Raw genomic sequence first — 19873 nt, 5'->3', positions numbered from 1 at the left:
GAGGGAGACACAGAATCCCAAGCAGGCTCCAGGCTCTGAACTGTCAGCACAGAGCCCAACGCGGGGCTCGAACTCACCAGCTATGAGATCACGACCTGAGCCAAAGTCGGACGCTTAACCGACTAAGCCCCCAGGTGCCCCCCACATCGTAGGTCTCCTGAATGAGGCATGGAAATAAACGGGAGATGGTAGTCCTGAGAGGGACAGGGAGGAAGACTGTCACTGAAGAGCCATGCACACTCATCCCCCGTGCACAACGCACCCGGGGGAGACCTCAGCACAGCCTCTCGCACCGGCCTCCTGGCTCTGCCTGTCTGGCTGTGCCACAGCAGGTGAATGAGCCCGTCAGCATTGTTTTCTGTTCCTTTACCTGAGTGCAGTACTGCTTTTCTAGCCTCTGGCTCTCCTTTTGTTTCTGGCAGGTGAGTGACACCACAGACACGATGGTGCCATTGTAGTTCTCTTGGGAAGACGTCCAGGACATCAAAGCGGTGGTTGAGCTTAAAACGTGGACGCTCACATGCTGGGGCTTCTCAGTCAGTTCTTCGATCCACTCTCCTGACGGGCCTGAACATTTCACATAAGAGCACAAGGGAGGTGTCATACCGAGCTGGTTGAGATAAAAGAGTCTCCTTTTAAAAATCATGTTGTTCTCCTTTGGCCCTTACAAAGATACTCAAAGTAAGACCGGCAGCTGGACCGGCACGTCTGTATGTTCTCTGCCCAGCTGGTCTCACCACTGCCCGAACAGCAGTGGCAGCAGCAACGAAATCAGTTCTAGGGACAGAGAGAAGCTCTACATCAGCTGTTATGTGCATCTGAGGTGACGCTGGTCAATTCTCCACCCGAGAGAATCTACTTCTCTAACAAACACTGGGTGGGGCATTTCATCAGTGTTTATGGTTCCTTTGCTGTTAGGACCTTTCCGTCTCTAGAAATAATTACTTTGAGATTCAAATTAGCCTCGACTGCCATCGTGTGAACAGATTTTAAATTTGGTAACAGCAGGATCAAAGAGGCGGGGTGTGACTGTATGAGAGAAGAAACAGGCAAACGGGCTGGCTCAATTATAGAAGCTGCCTGCAATCCGGGTGATCATTTGAGGGTCGCGGCGGGTTCCTCATTATAAAGTATCAGCATAGAAATGCCCACCATTAGCTTTGTTCTCTTAAGTTTTTAAAGTGGTTATTAGCACAGTGCCTGACACGTAGTAAGGACTCAAGAAGTGTTAAGATGGTTATTATCTACAGAAAGTCCTTGTTGAAATGCAAATGCATAACTTTTCTTTATTTGCTTAGGATACACTTCTGAGTGTCTTCCTGGGCTGGAACCCATGAGGGGAAAAGAAGGAAGTGGCTCTGCAGGGGAGAGCAGTCTCCAGCTCACAGCAAAGGGGGCAAGGGACATAAAGACAATAAAAAATGACCATAATAGTGGTGGCAAAGAGACCTGGCATTCACCATGTATCAGGCTCTGTTTGAAGCTTTTATATGTTTACATAGTTTAATCCTTTAGTTTTCATGACAGACCTATGAGATAAGTACTAGTACTCCTTCCACTGTCAGATGAAGAAACTGAGGCAGAGAAAGGGAAAGTAGAGCTGGGATTCATACACAGGAAGGCTGGTTCCAGAATCCATGCTCTTAACACCTCCATGACACTTCCGGAGGCACTATGAAAACATTGGTTTGGAGACAGGTACGTTGACCCAGACTCAGTTTTGCTCATTCGTGAGCAAATGACTGGGCAAATGATTTAACATCTCTGAATCTCAGATGGATAAATGGCCAAATGGCCAAATGGATAAATCATAGAATGTTAGGATTGACAACTTCAGAGATCTGATACCTCATTTAACTGATGAGGAAACTGAGGCCCAGAGATGCGAATGGCATGTCCAGTGTCACAGAGCTAATAAGTGCTTGGGGCCCAACCCAGACCCCCCCGTCTCCTGGGTCATTGCTTTGTGACAATTTATCATGATGCCATCTGTCGCTGGGATCAAATGAGATTATACGTGTTAGAGAACTATGTAAATGTGAAGTGTCAACACTGTTATGAAGATTACTGAGGTAGCAGGTGCACAGAGAGCCAAAGTGGGAATAAGGAAAATAAGTTCACTTATTTGATAATCGAGCCAAGGTAACAGGTCATTGCAGACTACATGGAAACAGACTTTGCTAGCAAATATTCCTAGGTCTAGTCCTCACTTGGACGCTTGGGAAAGTCATTAAACTTCATGAATTAGTTTTTTCCACCTGAAAAATGGGGGTAATTGAAATGTAAGGCTGTTGGGGGACTCATATAAGTTTCTACCTTACTTCTCATCTCTGAAGGAAAACCTTCAGAGCTACATACCTAGAAATCATAATGCAACAAAAAAAAACATAAATCTGAATGAAATGTAATAAATATTAATGTCATAGCTTAACTCCCACCCAGCTTGGATCAGGAAAATGGTCTGTGAATAGAATTTAGCTGGTGTGAGACTACACTGTGTGTAGGGGCTTACTCAGGTAAGTATAGTATTTATATCTATATTGTCCTGTTTTAAACTAAAGATATGTATATAGTACACCTGAATGACCCACTACTGCAGAATAGAATATCCTAAGTACTACAAATATTATTCTTTTATTGGCAGAGAAAAAACAAAAATTTTAGTGCCTTATATTTTTCTAGATGAATATTAATACCTCTTTGAAGGTACCTCTTTGAAATAATTATATTTTGGAGCAATTCTGACACATTCTCAATAGCACTAGTCAATTTGGATACTCTAGGGCAGAGTGCCTGACGCATGAAAGTAGTTCAGTGAATTACTTTTTGGTTGAAGGTACAGCAGAATTAATAAATCAATAGTATAACCCCAGGCTAGGATTTTGTAATTTGGTATGAGAAGCGAGATGTACACATATAAAAGAAATCAAGAGAAATATCATACACAAATAAATTCTGTATTTTGTGCTGAGCACTATGAAACACAGGAGCAATTCAGAGAAGGGAAAGCCAAGCGAGGTTAGAATAGCTGAGGGAGTGTTCCTGGATGCTCTTCACACTTGCGGTGGACCTCTACTGACAGGCCAGGAAACCTTTTGGTTAATGAGACATTGTCAGGTTCAGAAAAAATGGAATACTAAACTTTGTCCTCATTCTCAAGTGACTTCAGGTCAAAGATCGATGTGCAAACAATTAGGACTAATCTTTCTGTATATCTAACGGATCTTTAGGCCTCTTATCAGGGACGGCATTTTTGGTTTCTTAAGTAGAAATGCTACATGGGTCATTTGCAACATTTTTCAGCTGTGAAATAAGCTGGTCTCTCCCCTGTACCTCCCTTCTCATTCTCCCACCCACCTTTCTGAAGATTGACAAAAGGTGGTATTTTCCCTTTGGAGAGGGTGATAAAGTATAGGGTGGCTATCCTTTTTGACGAGTCGTTTTTATCCACTGCCTCCTGGTTTTTCCTTTCTTCTGATCGGAGACACATCTAACTGCTTTGAACTGATTTTTGACCTCTAAACCTCTAGTGAACATTCAGATTAGCTAAAAGCATTACAGACACTCACAATTTGTGCAGCTTTTAGAGGTAGTAATTACTTTACTCTTGTCCCTCATGGAATCAGTAGAAGCCACCCTAAGACTTGGCACCGGGGCTTCTAGGATGCTCTAGCTTTGTCCTTTTGTGCCAAATTTATGGCAACCACCTAGGTCCCACTACCCATGAATCTTTGTTTGTCCTTTGAATTGTATAAGCTCAACATTCTAGCGAGACCTTTCACATAGTCCAAAAATATCAATTTTCTATACGGCCTTAAACAAAAGCCATATTTCCTAAACAGTGCGTCCATGTCCTTGGAGAGTTTGCGATGGCTAGTGTGGAAAGTCAGCTTAATAATGTTCAATTATCACAATAATAAAAAAATCTGTAAGCTAAACCTCTGAGTAGCTCTGCTACTATTAAACATACATATATTTCCTCTGCTGTCAAAATCTCATGGATCTGGGCTTCCCCTGACCTTGAAGATTTCTCAGGGTCTCTGAGGTTTGATGAATCATTGATGCTGGAGCATCATTAATCTCCCCGGTTCCATTGTCCTCGTCCCCCTGTAAGTACAACATAATCCCTTTGGTACTTACTGATATAAAAACTGAGTGATTTTGCTGACTGACTTTTTCGAGTTTCACAAGATCCTGAGGAGCTAAAAGTTGTTACAGATAACTTATATTTCCCAGGCTCCTTCAGCTCTGCGACAAATTCATGCGCTTCTTCATCCACTGTCAAATATTCAGTAAAGTTTTCTGAATCATATGTAAAAAAGAGAATATATATGAATTGGAATCTGAAAGGGCCTTGAATGTAAACAAGTCAATTAAAAAAAAAAGTAGTTTTTAAAATATTGTTTCTTTCCTTTTGTCACGTTATATCACACATCTTAATCAAAGGTGCTATAAAAAAAACATGACTAAGTATTCAAATTGGTTTTCATAATACTTTTAAATAACCAAACTAAAATTTGGCATCGAAATCAAGAAAACTTAGGGATTCTCCTGTACGGTTTCCCAACAACATTATATGCACACAATAATAGTAGAATGTGAGGAAAAGATCAAAATAGTTGACTTTTTCATCTAGATATAAGGAATAAAAAAATAACGGGCAACAAAGTATCTCATAAATTCTTGGTGGTAGTATTAAATATCCAGAAACGCCTTTAAATAAGCTGAACTCTTTCTAGTTAGAAATAATTCTTCTGGGCAGATTTTCTGACACTTGTATATGCTTCCTTCATCTGTTTTCTTCCAGAACTTCTAAAAGTAAAAATGATTTTTACATTGCTTCAAAGTTCATCTCCTGCTGCTTATTACTGCATTTGAAGTTGTTCTCACCCGTCGGTGACTACAATAGCCTTCAACAGAACACATTGCAGTCACATAAAAGCATGACTGAACCTGCACAGAAATACTCGTTTAAAAAAAATTCTGAGTTAAGGGATCCTATTTTCCATAGAATATATTAAGGAACGGAAAAATAAGAGACAAATAAACTAAGGGCAGACTAAGACAGATTACTTTATACAAGTAATTCCAGGCAAATGTGAAGACTTTTGACTCGCATAATTGGAAATGACAAAGGATTTCAACTTTATACAATATATGGGTATGGTTGATTGTGCTATAATCCAGCATAGAGGAATCCACAGCTTTTGATATCTTCCTCTATTAAATAAAATAAGAGCAAACAATATATAATACATCAGAGTCCATGATACTAATGCCCTACTCTGAAATAAAGCTATTATTTGGAACTTCAAATTTTGCCAACTTGACGACTTTTATCACCCAAACTACTGGACTGGAAAGTATAAAACAAAGAATGTTATTTTAGAAACAAAACAAACAGCAAATGACTATAAAAATCTACCAAACAATTTGGATGTGATTCATGACCCAAGTTTACTGAAGGCCATGGCCGTTTTTCTTACGGTAAGGGCTAAAATACAAAGAATGGCCCTGAGATGCTGGATACATGAACATGAGACACAATACAGCAGCTGTAGTGAGACTATCAGTTGCTGTGCGTTTTCTATTTTATTACCAGCTCCTCTTCAGGAAAACGTGAGTGGTACTGGTTCCAGAGGGGTGCACACCCTAAGGCAAGTAAGAGTCCCTATATAAGCAGTACACAGGTCTGACCCCTTTGGGAAAGCAGCCATCTTGTCAGGAAGACTGTTTTGCTGCATGCTTCCACAAATTGTGTCCTGGAAAACAGAACATCTCTCCAGGATATTTTGTAATTGTGATAGTTACAACTTTAATCAAAATCTTTCCAAACGTAAGGTTTCCCTCAACGGCTGGGGGTACGTGACATGCTGGACAGTGAAACGTGTCCTGTTGTCAAAATTTGCAATTTATACGCTTCCCGAACCTTGGATGCTGATCCTACCTGTTCAGTTTTGTTTTCTAATCTCAGTCCACGTTGCTACTCAATTAGACTCTTCCCTTCCTTTACCATTTATCTTGAAATCTTAACTGTCTACCAGCAGTCTTTTTTTCTAAATTTAGTTTGAAAACATTTCAATTTCCTTTCCTTTGCACACCGTTTGCTATTTTCACTGATTTCCTATTACGTTACCTTCTCTTTCTATGTGGATATGGAACCCATCAAAGGCAGTGGGTGGTTTGGGTGGTAACCAGTTCAAAATCATTTGTACAGGAAAAAATGAGAAGGGGCCTGATGTTGATTTCTCAGTGTCACTGAGTGTACTGTTATGTTCATACTCCACGGGAAGTACGCTGACAAAGTCATCTTCGCTTTCAGGAGCTGTCGATGCGCTGCCCCACCAGTACGGCTGGGATGTAGTTTCGTAGTCACTGCTGTTAAAATCAGGCCAACCAGAAGAAATGTTGCCAGAGGGCATTTCTGGGGTTTCGTCTGTAAAACGGAAGAGTTTGTCTTTTCCCATTGTATCTTGTGATCTCATGAAGGATTCCTCTGGGAAACTGCCACTCTGCTCTTCCCAATTGTTCTTGTTCGAGTTTACAATGCGAACTGAGATATTTCGAGGTGGGTACGGGGCTGTAAGGGAGACAATGTTCATTCTCGAGTGATTTTTAATTCTATGACAGCAAATAGTTATTCGTGAGTCAAATATGCAAGCGGATTTACAAAACAGAGGTTCGTTTTACTACTACTATATGAAGATAATCTACATCGAGAACTACTGTGGTGTCGAGTGCACATTTATCTAAGATTTTGCGCACGATGTATTCACATTGGTGTATCACCACTCATATTTCAAATACAGTAACAAGTGATAGTATGCTTGTCCAACAGGTAATTTCACCATGCCCAAAGCAGAGCTTTGTAAATATTCTTCGGCTTATCAAAATCTCCTTTTAAAGCAATTGAGTCTCGCCACTGGATCTTTCTTACCAGCAAGCAGCTATAGTGTACTTTAGCTATCAAGATAAAAATGTTCCCTGTGACACAGCTGCGCTTAGAAAAGGTAAATACATGTCTCTAGAAACAATAACACACATGTTAGAAATATGGCTTCACACCTTACCTCTCTAGAATGAAACATATGAGCCCAAAATCAATTTGTGAATTATGGAAATATACTTTTCTAGAGGGAGAAAATTGTGAAGGCACACCATATGGTCTCTACCTGCAACAGTTTCTACCTATCCTTCAAAGAGCAGCTTAAATATCACTTTGTTCATGAATTTCTAATAAAAATTAATCTTTCCCTCCTCTGTGCAGTTATATAACTTTGCACCTCTTATGACATTTATCACCTTCTGCCATGTATGATTGCCGTTTGTATTGTATCTCTACCATTTTTTGAGGACAGGGAACCTATCTCACCAGATTTTGTCTACATCTCTCATACTTAGAACAACTTCCAGGTAGAAGTCATTCAATTGGTAATGCTTCCTTAGTTGAACTGAATAATTAAAAATACAAATAGATTCTTATTTGTAAGTGATTTATTTGTAAGTGTACTGTAACTGAATAATTAAAAATACAAATAGACTTATTTGTAAGTGTATTGAGGTGAATAACCTATTTAGCTGAAATAATTTCTTTGTCTTGGTCTAATTAATGAAAATCATAGCATCTTAGAATTCAGACTGGCAGGGCCTCAGGGGTAATCTATTACAGTCCATTCCCAACGTTCATATGAAAGGCATCTCCAACATTCATAATGAGTAATTTAAGCAAAGGTAATGTCATTAGGCACAGGTAATGTCAACTATATTGGTATTGGTGACAGGCATTGAGTATGTGTGTATTTATGTCCATCCATCCATCCATCCATCCCATAACCGTGCTTCGTATTAGTGATGCTACTAAAATTAAACACTCCAAGTTTTTGATACATATGAATCCCAATATTTTCCTTGAGTAATCTGATATTCTGTACTAGAACATCTCTTATCTGTTTATCTGCCATATGAGCATTTTACCAGGTTACAGAATAATAGATGTCTACTTGGTCATGTTAAGTCACTTAATTGTAACTTTTAGTCATATCACATACTATTTTCCAAACCAAGATTGTAAGTCTATGATTACATTGATATATTTTAGATTTTTTTTTTTTTTTTGGATATTTTACTCAGCTCCTCTTACACTGATAGAGAATTTGTTTAATACTATTACAAATATATATGTATCTCATTTCTTAGCTCTGGAACAGAATTTTTCTTAGAATGATAGAATATTTATATGCAACAAACATATAACTTAATTGTTTTTTCACTAAATTTGATTCTCCAGAAGACTTACCAGTTCTATGTTGTTTGGGTTCATGACTAACACCACTGTACTCCACAAGAGTACTTTTATTAAAAGTTGCCTCAGATACCAGCTGAAAAGTGATATTACTATAACATATTCCTGGCAGCCAGTGATTAAATACTGTTTTTCCCTTAAAGAAATCTGAGAAGAAAAAAAAAAATCAATTATATTACAATTCTGGTCTCCTAAATGCCACGTCTGTTTAGGAAGTTCTAAACAATCATAATTAAATTGCCATAAAATAATATCCCCTTCAACTTCTGGCATGGTCTGTAATACAAACTTGGCATAAGGTTAGAGGTGAAAATTTGGATCTTTCGGTCCAAAATCCTGAAAAGCTTTTTCCACAAGAATTGGATACAATTGGAATTAAATTTTTATTGCAGGGACATTTGGTGCATTAAATGGAGAAAATAGTATATAGAAATTATCGAGATTAGGTTTATGCTAGCCATCTACTTTATGATAAAAATCAAAGATAGTTTGCCACTTTATGACTTAGGAAAAAATAATTTTATAAGACATGTTTTCACTAGGCTCACTTGTAAAAACTGGCCCATTCTTAAAGTAGAATGGTTTATCTGCGAGTTGGCAGATAGCATTTGATCAAAAACAGAAGAAAATACAAATCTGGATTTCATTTGGAAAACATTCGGAAAATAATAAATTTAAGATTCCAATCCAAATCAGGAAGAAACATGGCAAAGAAACTAAAAATATCACTTATTGAACTAAAAGCCAAAAATAGTTTAAACAATTAACTTAAAAAGGAGAGCATATTAATTAACTTATTTTAAAACTGCTGGCTTTAAACTCAACAAAAATTCCACAGACCGCATCTCAGTCATTCATGAACTTGGATTTGCAGGCAATCACTAAGCAAATAAGGTCCCGTTTATTATTTTGCAGATAATCTGTTCTCATGGAAAATAAAAAATGTGATTAATTTGTGGAGTTCATGATTATATTTATTTCATTTTTTAAAGTTTCAAAAACTGTAAAATCAATGCATGTGTTTTAAACAATGTCTCATAAAAATATCCATGGAAGAAACGAGTTTGTAAAAGCAACAAGTCAAAAGGACACTTTTCTGGATATCATGCCCTGTGTAGTTTGGGACCCATTTTCCACCTCCCTAGTACATGTTTCCAGTTACAACCAGCCAACAGAGAAATGTTACATGTCGTATCCTGAGAGTTCTAGGTTCCTTTCCTTCCCAATTCACTCCCAATGGAGCTGAATGCTCCCCTTCCACCCTTCCTTCTCTATCCTCCTCTAAGAGTCTACTCAGAGAAGTTGAGCAGGTTTTTTTGAGATTGATTCCCATAGGATTGTCTTTCTCCTTTCCCATCAAGACAGTACAAACAATGAAACCAACTTTTGTATTTTAATGCATGAAATCATTTAGCTGGTCATACAGATAACAAATACATCCAAGGGTACAAAAAAGCATTATCATTTGCCTTTGAGAATAGTCTTGGACCACCTCCAAGTCAAACTTGGTGGAAGGTGACTTTCTAGCTTCTTAGTTCTAGAAATGCCCTTCTAACACACCTGGAAGGAAGTGGTAGGGTGACGTGTTTCTAAGCTTAAGTTTTAATTTATTTCTTGTACCAGACATGCTGTACATATAAAGTGGTAATAATTTGAGTATTTCTTATGCTTATGCATTGCACGTGACTCTAGCAAACCAGATGTTCTAAGATTCATGACGGCAAGATTTTCATTAATTAATACTTCTTTGTAATGGTTCTTTTATGGTCAGATAGTGAACCCTGAGACCTCTTTAGAGCAAGAGAGAAGACCTTTTGGCAAACATCATGTAAAAAGGAATTGTTATCATTCAACACTGTTCCTTTTGCCTCTTACCTTTATATAGCATTGTTCGGAAGTCTTTACCTTCCCAGTAGCTTATGTTTACTCTTGTGAAAACATTATATTTTTCTGGATAATGAATTTCAAACAGGACTCCTGTTTCAGGAGAAGGTTTATAGTCATATATTGAAACACTGGTTACAGGTAGGGGTTCTGCAGAAGGGAAGTACATGGAGAAAGGGGAAGTGGAGGAAAAGGGACAAAAATCATTATCAGTACTTGCAAGTACCAAAAATTATGCCTATCAAAACTTTATATACTTTTATTATCCATGAGCATTAAACTGCTGCATACTTATGAGCTGACTGGTCTACTTAGCAGTAACTAACAGAATACATTTATAAGGTGTTTTGTGCCTTTCAAAGAACTTTCATATTCATTTTTCCACTTGCCTTTGCAACAACCCTGAGATCTAAGATGAGCAAATGTAAATACTACCATTCAACCGATAAAAATAATGATGATGATTCAGAGACTTTAAATTATTTGTTAAAAGCAACTTAAGTATGTGGCAGAGCCGATGTCTTCAAATTCCTAGTTCATTTTTCTTTTTTCCAAGCCAAGAAAACTTGATATTAAAAACAGACCTGCAGCAGAAAATACATTTGGCCCTGACCAAGGATAAATGTTTATGTCATCTTTTATTTTTGTGTGTGAAGTTACTACTTATTTTTCTATATTAAGTATAAGAATGCAAACCATCCTAGGTTGTAAGAATCATAATTTATGGTGTTTATCAAACCCCTCTTCCTGCAGAAGTTTGAAAAAATGTTCATTTATATTTCGATTGACTTATTAATTCATTACAAACTTTTTAAATACTCATTTTTTAAAACTGCAATTTAATGTATGTGTGCATCTCCTCCATAACCCATTCTTCAGCAAAAATCTTGTAAAAAAATTGAACTCCTGCGCCCCTCTTATGGTGCTGTTGGATAAGTTTTACTTGAATTCATTTTATTCGAGAAAATCTTTTAAATAACTTGGTTTGGAGTCAACTATTGTATTACAGAAAAAAATAAATTTGATTCAAAGTGTTAGCATTAGCAATTCTTGGAAATCATCTATAGTCCAAAGGGAAGCAATATCCTTACTTTAAATTTTACACTTTTAAATTTTCAATTTTGATATCATAGGACATCAAAATTTAATTTAACTTATTCCACAATTATCAAGTACCTACCTTGTTTCAATCTACTTTGTCTCACCCAATGAAAAAAAATATTTTTCATTTTGCCCTCCAGGATCATAATCTATTTTAGCTTTTGCTTTTGATTAAAGAGATCCAGGAAGGATTGAAGCAACATGTTAAAGCTTTGATTTTTCCTGGAATTTTCTTAAAAAACCAAGCCAAACTATCAAAAAGTCAGGAAGGGCCTTCAGATTAGGGTATATATTGTGATCATGTCCCTGTAGACTACATGCTATATTCTCTGGTTAAAATGCTTCTATTTTATCTTTGATGTGTCCTGAGTCTTCCTGCTTAAAGGTAACAATTACAGAGTGAATTCACTTTGTCATGTTAGCAAACCCACCAACCAACCCCTGAAGACTCTTGAGTATTGCTCTTTGATTAATGCCAAAGAAGTTTTGAACTATTTGAAGGTCTTTCTTTCAACCCAGTCCCTTTACTAACCCAGGGAGTCTACCAAATCCACCTACTGCCTCTGGATCTAAGAGAACCAAAATGAAAGCTAACAACAAAAAGCAGCCACTGAGCACGGACTCTTCCAGGCCTGGAGTCCTGTTTCCCACCCTCACCAGGGTTCTGTCTATGGAAAAGTGAGAGGCCCACCCAATCTTTCATTCCCTGTGGCATGGAGTATGCACATCAAAGCCACAGCCCAACTTTGAAATTCAAGAGATAGATGAGGATTACAGCATGGGTATTTTATTTTGTGATATTTTTTTTTCTACTGCAAGTTACTTAAATTTAAACTAAAAGAATTTTAAAAATGCCTATTTGCATGTTCGCTTCTTATAATTCTCTGAGCTTCAACCTAAGTGACCCAGGTCAGCTATAAATTCTAAACTGCAAGCCCAGGCATTACAGAGGCAAATTCAATCCAAGAATTACTATTTTCAATAGCACTCAAATGCATTCTCTAAAAATGTTTTACTGTCTCTCTAGTTCCTTCCCTCATTCTTTTTCTTTTTTGCAGTTAAGGGGTGTGCTATAAACCAGAGCTGTTATTATGTGTTTTTCAGTGATGACAAGGTTAAATTCTGCTCTAATTCAATATTCCTTCCTCTTTACACTTCCATTTCTTGCCTTGGGGACCAGGCTGGACTAGATAAAGAAATAGAATTATTAGAATATGTGTATCATTTATTACTTTTGCTTGTTTATAATTTTTTTGTCCTCAATCTTTTTATTGTTCCAGAAGTTCAGCATTACAAAATATATTTGCAACTCCCTCATATAACTTACTCAGATCCTATTTGCCTTCCCACAATGGCCAGAAGTCAATTATTACTCTGAACTTGGTGGTTATCTTCTGATGTGTTTTTATTTTTATATTTATATGTGTACGACATCCATGTGAAATGTTATTTTACGTGTTTTAAAGTATGTAAACGGTCTCATATTATATGAATCATTCTGAAGCTTACTTCTACTACCTATCACTGCTTTTGAGATTTGTCCACCTTGATTCGAGTATTTCTAGGAAGTTTATTTTAGTGTTCACTTTAGAATTATACACACTATACTGTTTATCTGTTATTTTGTTAGATAGATTGCTTTCAGTCATTCACTTTTGCAAATAATGCTGCAATAATCTTGGGACATGTTTCTGGAAGCTGGAAATCCTGGATAGTATGGTATGCACATCTTCAATTGTATGAGCTATTGTAAAAATGTGTTCTAACTTTCTGGCAATTTACATTTTGATAAGCAGTGTATGATAGTCCCTCTTTTTCCATATTCTTATCCAGCACTTGCTCATATCAGCCTTTTTAATTTTTGCCACATGAAATTTGCCATGTGAAAGTTTGTTTCTTTTAATTCATGAAAGAGGTTAATTATCTTTTCTAATGTTAGTCATTCAGCCTTTCTTTTCGTAAAATTGGTTCTTTTGCCTGTTTCATGGATTCTTTTTCCATATTCTTCTGCTAATTTGTAATACAACTTTTGTTGTATTCCACATTCCCACAGGTTCTTTTTTTGGTTTGTTTTCTTGTGTGTGTGTCCTGTGCCTTCCTTCTAGATTTATCTTCCTTGTTAAAACACATCACTTAATAGTTATTTAAGTTAGAGTCTAAGTGTTAAATTCTCCTAGACTTTGTATTCTAGACAAGTTCCTTATCTTCATTCTTGATGTAGTTTAGCTGGGCATAAAATTACAAGATTTCCTCTCACTACTTTGAAGCTATTGCTCCATTGTTTCTTTAATCAATTACTGTGCAAGAGAAAACTTCTGTCATTTTTCCTTTGTAGATATGATACTGGTTTTCCTTTGGTAGGTTCTAAGCTTTTTATTTATTCTTGGTAATCTGCGGTTTCACCATCACATATATAGGTGTTGTCTTATTTTTGAATTACGCTACCAGGAATGCTTTGTCCATCTATAGATTGATGTCACTCTTCAAGTCTTGGAAGTTTTCATAATCAACTCTTGAAATATTGTGCCCATCATTTCCTCAATTCTCTTTTTCTTGAACTCTTAACCTCTTAGAACCTCTCCCATCTTCCTACCTGAGAATTGTAAGGCAATTATAATTATAAAGCAATCACACAGTATTATCTTTCAGTTTATTAGCTATTTAACTGTTATCAGTATAGAATTTATCCCAACTACTGAAGTTTTTCAATTAAATTTAAATTTGATGCATTCAGATAATTTTGTCTCATCTAACCAATTAAATATTAAATTAAATAAGTGTATTTTTAATTTCTAAAACATTTATTTTATGCTTTTTTGATATTTTTGCTTAATTTCTGCCAATCTTTGCTTCATAATTTTTTAATCCCTTTAAATTGATGCAATTCTTATATTTATTTCTTTGTACATCATAGCATACTGTACATTTGTTGTCAGATTGCTATATAAAATATAATTTGCAATGTTAGAGGCGTTGTTTTGAACTTTTTTAGCAGACATTTCTTTGTGTGTTTTGAAATGCAGGCCCTAGGCTAATTTTTTGTTTTCTTTTTGTCCCATTTCTTGTTTCCTACTGTTGAGGCAGTTTAGCCATAGCTTTCTTTCAGCTCACCACATCCCCTAGTCTAGAAACAGGGCATACGATGTTACCTGAAATTCTTGATATTGTGGGAGATAGAGTGGCTATCACACATTCATTCCAAATTAGAGGGTAACTAGCTTGGTCCTTGATAGTAAAACTGACTGTGTGTGTTCCTTGCATCTCAAGGCTTCCATCTATAATTGTATCACAGGCAGAAAGCATCTCTGCTCCAAGCAGAAAGCCTAGCTCAGTGCCCATCTAGTATGAAGAATTTCAATCCATATTCTACTGGGGCCCAAGATCAGGGCTGTCTTCTTTCAAATATAGAGCACAGAGGCCCCAGGGCTTCAGTGCACCTCCTTGCTTGGAGTTTCTGTTGTGTTATTCTTAGAGACAACTAACTTATTTTTGAGGCTACCAATGTACTTACGGTTTTCTTTTTGCTTTGTGGTAGGAGTAAAAAGTGCATCACAAGCATGTATTTACTGCATTATTTTTGCTAGAAATCCTAACATTAAATTCCCATTTTTTCTTTTAATCAAAAAAATTTTAATGACATTTAATATGATTATTTTTTTCTCATTAGGTGTCCCCATAATAAAATCTGATGTTTAAATTGAAGACTGTTTTGTGTTCCTTAATTACCTTTGAATCATTCATGACAATCATGAATAAGGAGTTTCTTAAAGTTCTGTAGGTGACTAGCTTAGATGATGAAGCAACAAAACAAATGTGGGACGAATACTATTTTCAAGAAAATGGAATTAGCCCTGTGCTTATGGGTAACTGCTAAGTGCTGAGAGGTGCTTCTTTCTGAGATTGCTCTGTTTTGATGGATTAAAACTAAAAGAGCTGTTGGGTCAGTGACCAGTATCCTTGCTTTTGATGTGATCAATCTAAGAATCTACCTGTTCTAACACATTTCTCTTGAGGGAAAGAAACCTGTGACTAGACCCTCACTTCTGATGGAGAAAAAAAAAAAAGACTGTTCCCAGGTCCCAGGCCAGAGTTCCTAACTTATGTTTAGATGGTGATTTGGAGGGGCACCTGGGCGGCTCAGTTGGTTAAGTGTCTGGCTTTGGCTCAAGTCATGATCTCATGGTTCATCAGTTTGAGCCCCGTGTCGGGCTCTGATCTTCTGTTTCCCTCTCTCTCTGTCCCTCCCCCCTGCCTCAAAAATAAACGTTTAGATGGTGATTTGGAACCTAACCTGACATCTCAGCTCTATTCAAGCAGGCTACTGACGTGAGCTGGCGGCAGCAGCCTCCTGTGGTCCAAGAGTCATGGCTCCCATCACACCCATAAGCTTAGTTCAAGTCTTCACTGTTTCTTTCCCAGAATATTTCAACAGCTTTCCAAATTATTCTCCCTGCCTCAAATCTCACCTGAATTTTTTCTACTTGTGTCTGCTCAAAATCTTTAAGCCTGCAGGCTACCTGGTGCTCTCACTTTTGTCAGAATCTCTGCCTTAAACCAGTTACTTCTACCTCACTGCCTCTGCCCTGCCTACTCTGTGTTGACTCTCTTTTGCTTCCAACCCCTTGAGTAATGTTCTATTTAATGACATTGGTATTATTTGTATTTATTGATCTTATTTTAAGTGCTACACATTTTGTTAAGGAGTTTATTTTAACATTTCTCGCATTACAAAATACTGACGTTGTTTTACAGCACCCTCTCCCAAATCAGCAAACGTACGGCCCCCAAGACAAATCTGGCCTGCCACTTGTCTTTATATGACTTGTGAGGTAGGAATGGCCTTTACATTTTTAAATAGTTGAAAAAATTAACAGAAGAATAGTTTTTCATGACACATCAAAATTATATGAAATTAAAATTTTGGTGTCCTGAAATAAAGTTTTGCTGGAACACAACCATGCTTGGTTGCTTCCATACTGCCTATGGCTCCTTTTGTGCTGCAACAACAGAGTTGAATAACTGCAACAACAAAAAAACCCCAAAATAATTATTATCTAAGTCTCTACAGAAACCCCAACCACTGGGACAGATTACAGACTTAGAAACTAAGATTTCAAGAAAACAACAACCTATCTAATGCTACACATATGGTTTCTAGATTTCTTTACTTGCTTTAAAGTTCATACTTTGAACCACTACTCAAATTACCTGCTTGACAACTTGCCCATTCCAACGCACGATTCAGGATTCTATGACTTGCCACTCTGGTATAATAAGGAGCTTTCCCCAGTGAGATCTTACTACGTCATGTCTTTGCATCTGTCACCATTCCTCATCTCTTCCAGAAAGTCTACACTCCTTTGTAAGGTAGTCAAGGTTCTTCTCAAGTTTCCTAGCCTCTTTTCCTATCATTTTCTGGAACCATGGATGCTTGCCATCATAATTCCTTGTAATTTACAAGTGGGTCATGCTATGCAAGCCTCCATTCTTTGCAAATATGCTTCCCTTTGACACTGTTGTAATGTTTTACATTCTTTATTCATTTAACAAATTTCCCTTAAATTTTCAATACATTTTCTTCTAAGGTGCCTTCCCAATGTTTCTTAGGAGAGCTGGGCAGTCTCTCTCACATAAATCTCTTACAGCATGTATATTTTTGTAATGGTTTGTCTGTTTTTTACACCATAGTATACCATCTTTCAGTGTGGGTATTTATTTATCTTTATTTTTCTAGAACATAAGATGTGACATACAGAATGTGCACAATAAATAAACTAAAAACTCATGCATTATTTTTATTTATAATACATTATATTTGTATAATGTATGGATATATGTTTATATTTGTAGAATATATTATAAATATATTTGAAGAGTGTCTCTAAAGTGTTTGGCAATGTTTACAACTACTCTCTCTCAGATTTTACTAACCCATGAGACAGGGGGATATAAATAACATTTCCCCAATTTTTAAGCAATTGTTTTCATGTATTAATGTATCTATTGAGAAGCAACTTCTCTCTAAAGCGCAGACAATATACTGAAGGTTCTCAATCAATTAAATATTAATCAGATGTCAGGGCCTAAGGGTTGTAAAATTCCTTTGAAATGGCCAACTGACTTCTTTGTGCTGATTTTTTTTTTTTTTGCCATGTTTCTCAGCTTTCTCTAAGAGCATCAGACTCAGAACAGCTATAGACAAATAGCAAGGGACTGCCCCAAGGCCAGTTGCTTTGTCATTGCTTATTTCATCAAGACAAGCATCTAACACACAACAAATATACCCTTTTATTCTCAAAAACAATGTGTCAACTCCTTGAGCAGATACTATGCATGTTTCCTAAACTTTAAAAAGAACTGCCTGTTATAAAAATAAAGATGGCAAAAAACACATCATTAACTGACAAATAATGGTAATTTTAGAGCTCAAAACTAATCTTAGTCATCATGTACTTTAATTCCCACTTTTTTTTAAAGGAGGAAGCTGAAACCAAATGTCACCTAATGTCACCTCATGCCTAGGGTCACAAAGATATTTGTGCCTTAATTCCCAGTTCTTATGTTCTGAACCTATTATCCCTTTTAAAATCTGGGGGGATGTAACTGAGTCTTTAAAAATGAGAAGATGAGAGATAAGAAGCTATCATTAATTTTTGCTCTTTAGAAATCAATGCAAATTTCCTCTTCCACTTAGGATGTAGAAAACTACAAGTCAATGTCACACTCAACCCCCAACAAGAACAAAAAGCAAAATAATCCATGAGATCATAACTTTTCTTGAACCTGTCAGGGAAGTGAGGTTGCCAGGCGATCGAATGAACTAAATACTCAGTAGTGGCAAGCCCCCTGCAGACAGGAGGGACTTTCTCACCTGTAGCAGAGCATGGCAGGAAGAGGAAGGGCCCCATTAAAGCAGGAAAGAAGACAGCAACTAAGATCTTAATGAATTCATAAGGGCTGAGTGTGTTTCCAATGACAGTTTAGAACTGCTCTGTCCAAAAGAATAGTTATTAGCCACCTGTGGCTATTTTAATCAGACTCAGAATGAATCAAAATTAAATAAAATTCAAAATTAGTGGCTACTGTACTGTACTATAATGCAGATATAGAATATTTCCACCACCTAAAAGTTCTAGGACAGCGCTAGTTTCAAATGATTGGGAGTCCCAGACACAAGTAGAGTCCACACTCTCTTTCTAGCTCTTATTGTGGGCTTTAATCAGGTGCTCAGGAGAATATTGAGGGTAAGAGCCTCCCCTCCCCCCAGGGGGTTGGGGTGGCACAGGTATGCAGGTGATAATTTGCTCCACTAATAGATCTCGTTGAAACCTTACTCAATTCCCTGGATCTTTCCTGAATACAAAGCAGAAGCCTTAAGGCACTGGGGAAGGACAGAAACAACTTTCTGTTCAAGTTCTCAGGCAAAGATACCCCCTTCTGAGGGATGGATAGAAGTGAAAGAGTCTGTTCCTGGGACAGGAGCAGAATCTCCCTTGGACCTATGATCATGCACTCATACAAAGTAGAATTCTACTACTACTGGGGAAAAGACAGAAATTCCAACCCAAGTAGACTAGCTGTCAGTGTATAATGAGGGGTAGGAATGCTGACAATTTCCCAGCAGGATCACAGGATCTGCCTAAGCCCGAGGCTGGATCAGGAGAACTAAAAACCTCCCTTACGCTCACCAAAAATTTAGCACTAGTAAAAAGCAACAGCAATCCATTGTGAGAAGAGGGGCAAAATCATGGAGACCAGTGGTGCGGGTGTTCAGGACTTATCGATACTGAGGGTAGAATTGGAGCACTGAGAAATATACTCATCCACTGCTGGCAGAAAACACTGGAAAAATTTGAAATCTGTGATGAACTGAAAGTGACAATACCTTAAACCCAGCTTGCCTCAATCTCCCACACTAACAGTCTGGCAATATGGTAGATTAAAATTAAATCCAACAATATAAATACTTATCTTAAGTATAAATGCTCTAAGCGAGCACTGTCAAAATTGGTACCCACTAGCCACATACACTACTGACCACTTGACATGAGGCTAGTACAACTGAGAAGCTGAACTTAAGCTTTATTTGATTTTAGTAAACTTATGCTTAAAAGTTATATGTAAACTTTTATATTGATTGTATACTGAAATAGTAATATTTTAAATGGAGTGGATTAATAGTAATTAAAATGTTATTAAAATTAATTTCACCTTTTCAGAAAATTTTTTAATGTGTCTACCCCAAATTTAATATACATATATGATTAACATCCTATTTTTATTGGATACTGCTGGTCTAAACACTCCGCTCAAAATTCAGACATTTTCAGATTGGAAAAAAAAGTACAATGCTAAGAAACCCATTTACATATAAAGACATAAGTAGGTTGAAAATAAAAGGATAAAAAAAGTATACCATGAAAAGACTTAACAGAAGAAAGCTAAAATATCTATAGTAATAGCAGACAAAATCAACTTCAACACCAAGCATATTTCTTGGGATAAAGATGGCCATTGCATATAGAAAAAAATGTCATGCCTTATTAGAGCTGGTGCTTGTGTCTCAGTCCTGTGCTCTCCCACTGC

The 19873-nt window shown here is 37.0% G+C and overlaps 1 protein-coding gene across 2 annotated transcripts in view; it reads right to left on the bottom strand.

Moving 5' to 3' along the window:
- Positions 1-19873, bottom strand: part of PTPRO (protein tyrosine phosphatase receptor type O) — a 242162-nt gene that overhangs the window by 82986 nt on the left and 139303 nt on the right. For both annotated transcript variants that reach the window (XM_023256797.2, XM_023256798.2), the window contains exons 3-7: positions 10178-10336; positions 8297-8449; positions 6137-6580; positions 4141-4302; positions 371-567 (exon numbers count right to left, since the gene is read on the bottom strand). In XM_023256797.2, coding sequence (XP_023112565.1) covers positions 371-567; positions 4141-4302; positions 6137-6580; positions 8297-8449; positions 10178-10336 — 1115 coding nt within the window. The remainder of the gene's footprint in view (positions 1-370; positions 568-4140; positions 4303-6136; positions 6581-8296; positions 8450-10177; positions 10337-19873) is intronic.

The sequence above is a fragment of the Felis catus genome, chromosome B4 (assembly GCF_018350175.1).
Source record: "Felis catus isolate Fca126 chromosome B4, F.catus_Fca126_mat1.0, whole genome shotgun sequence".
NCBI classification, from domain to species: Eukaryota; Metazoa; Chordata; class Mammalia; order Carnivora; family Felidae; genus Felis; species Felis catus.
This window is presented reverse-complemented; position numbering and strand designations above follow the sequence as displayed.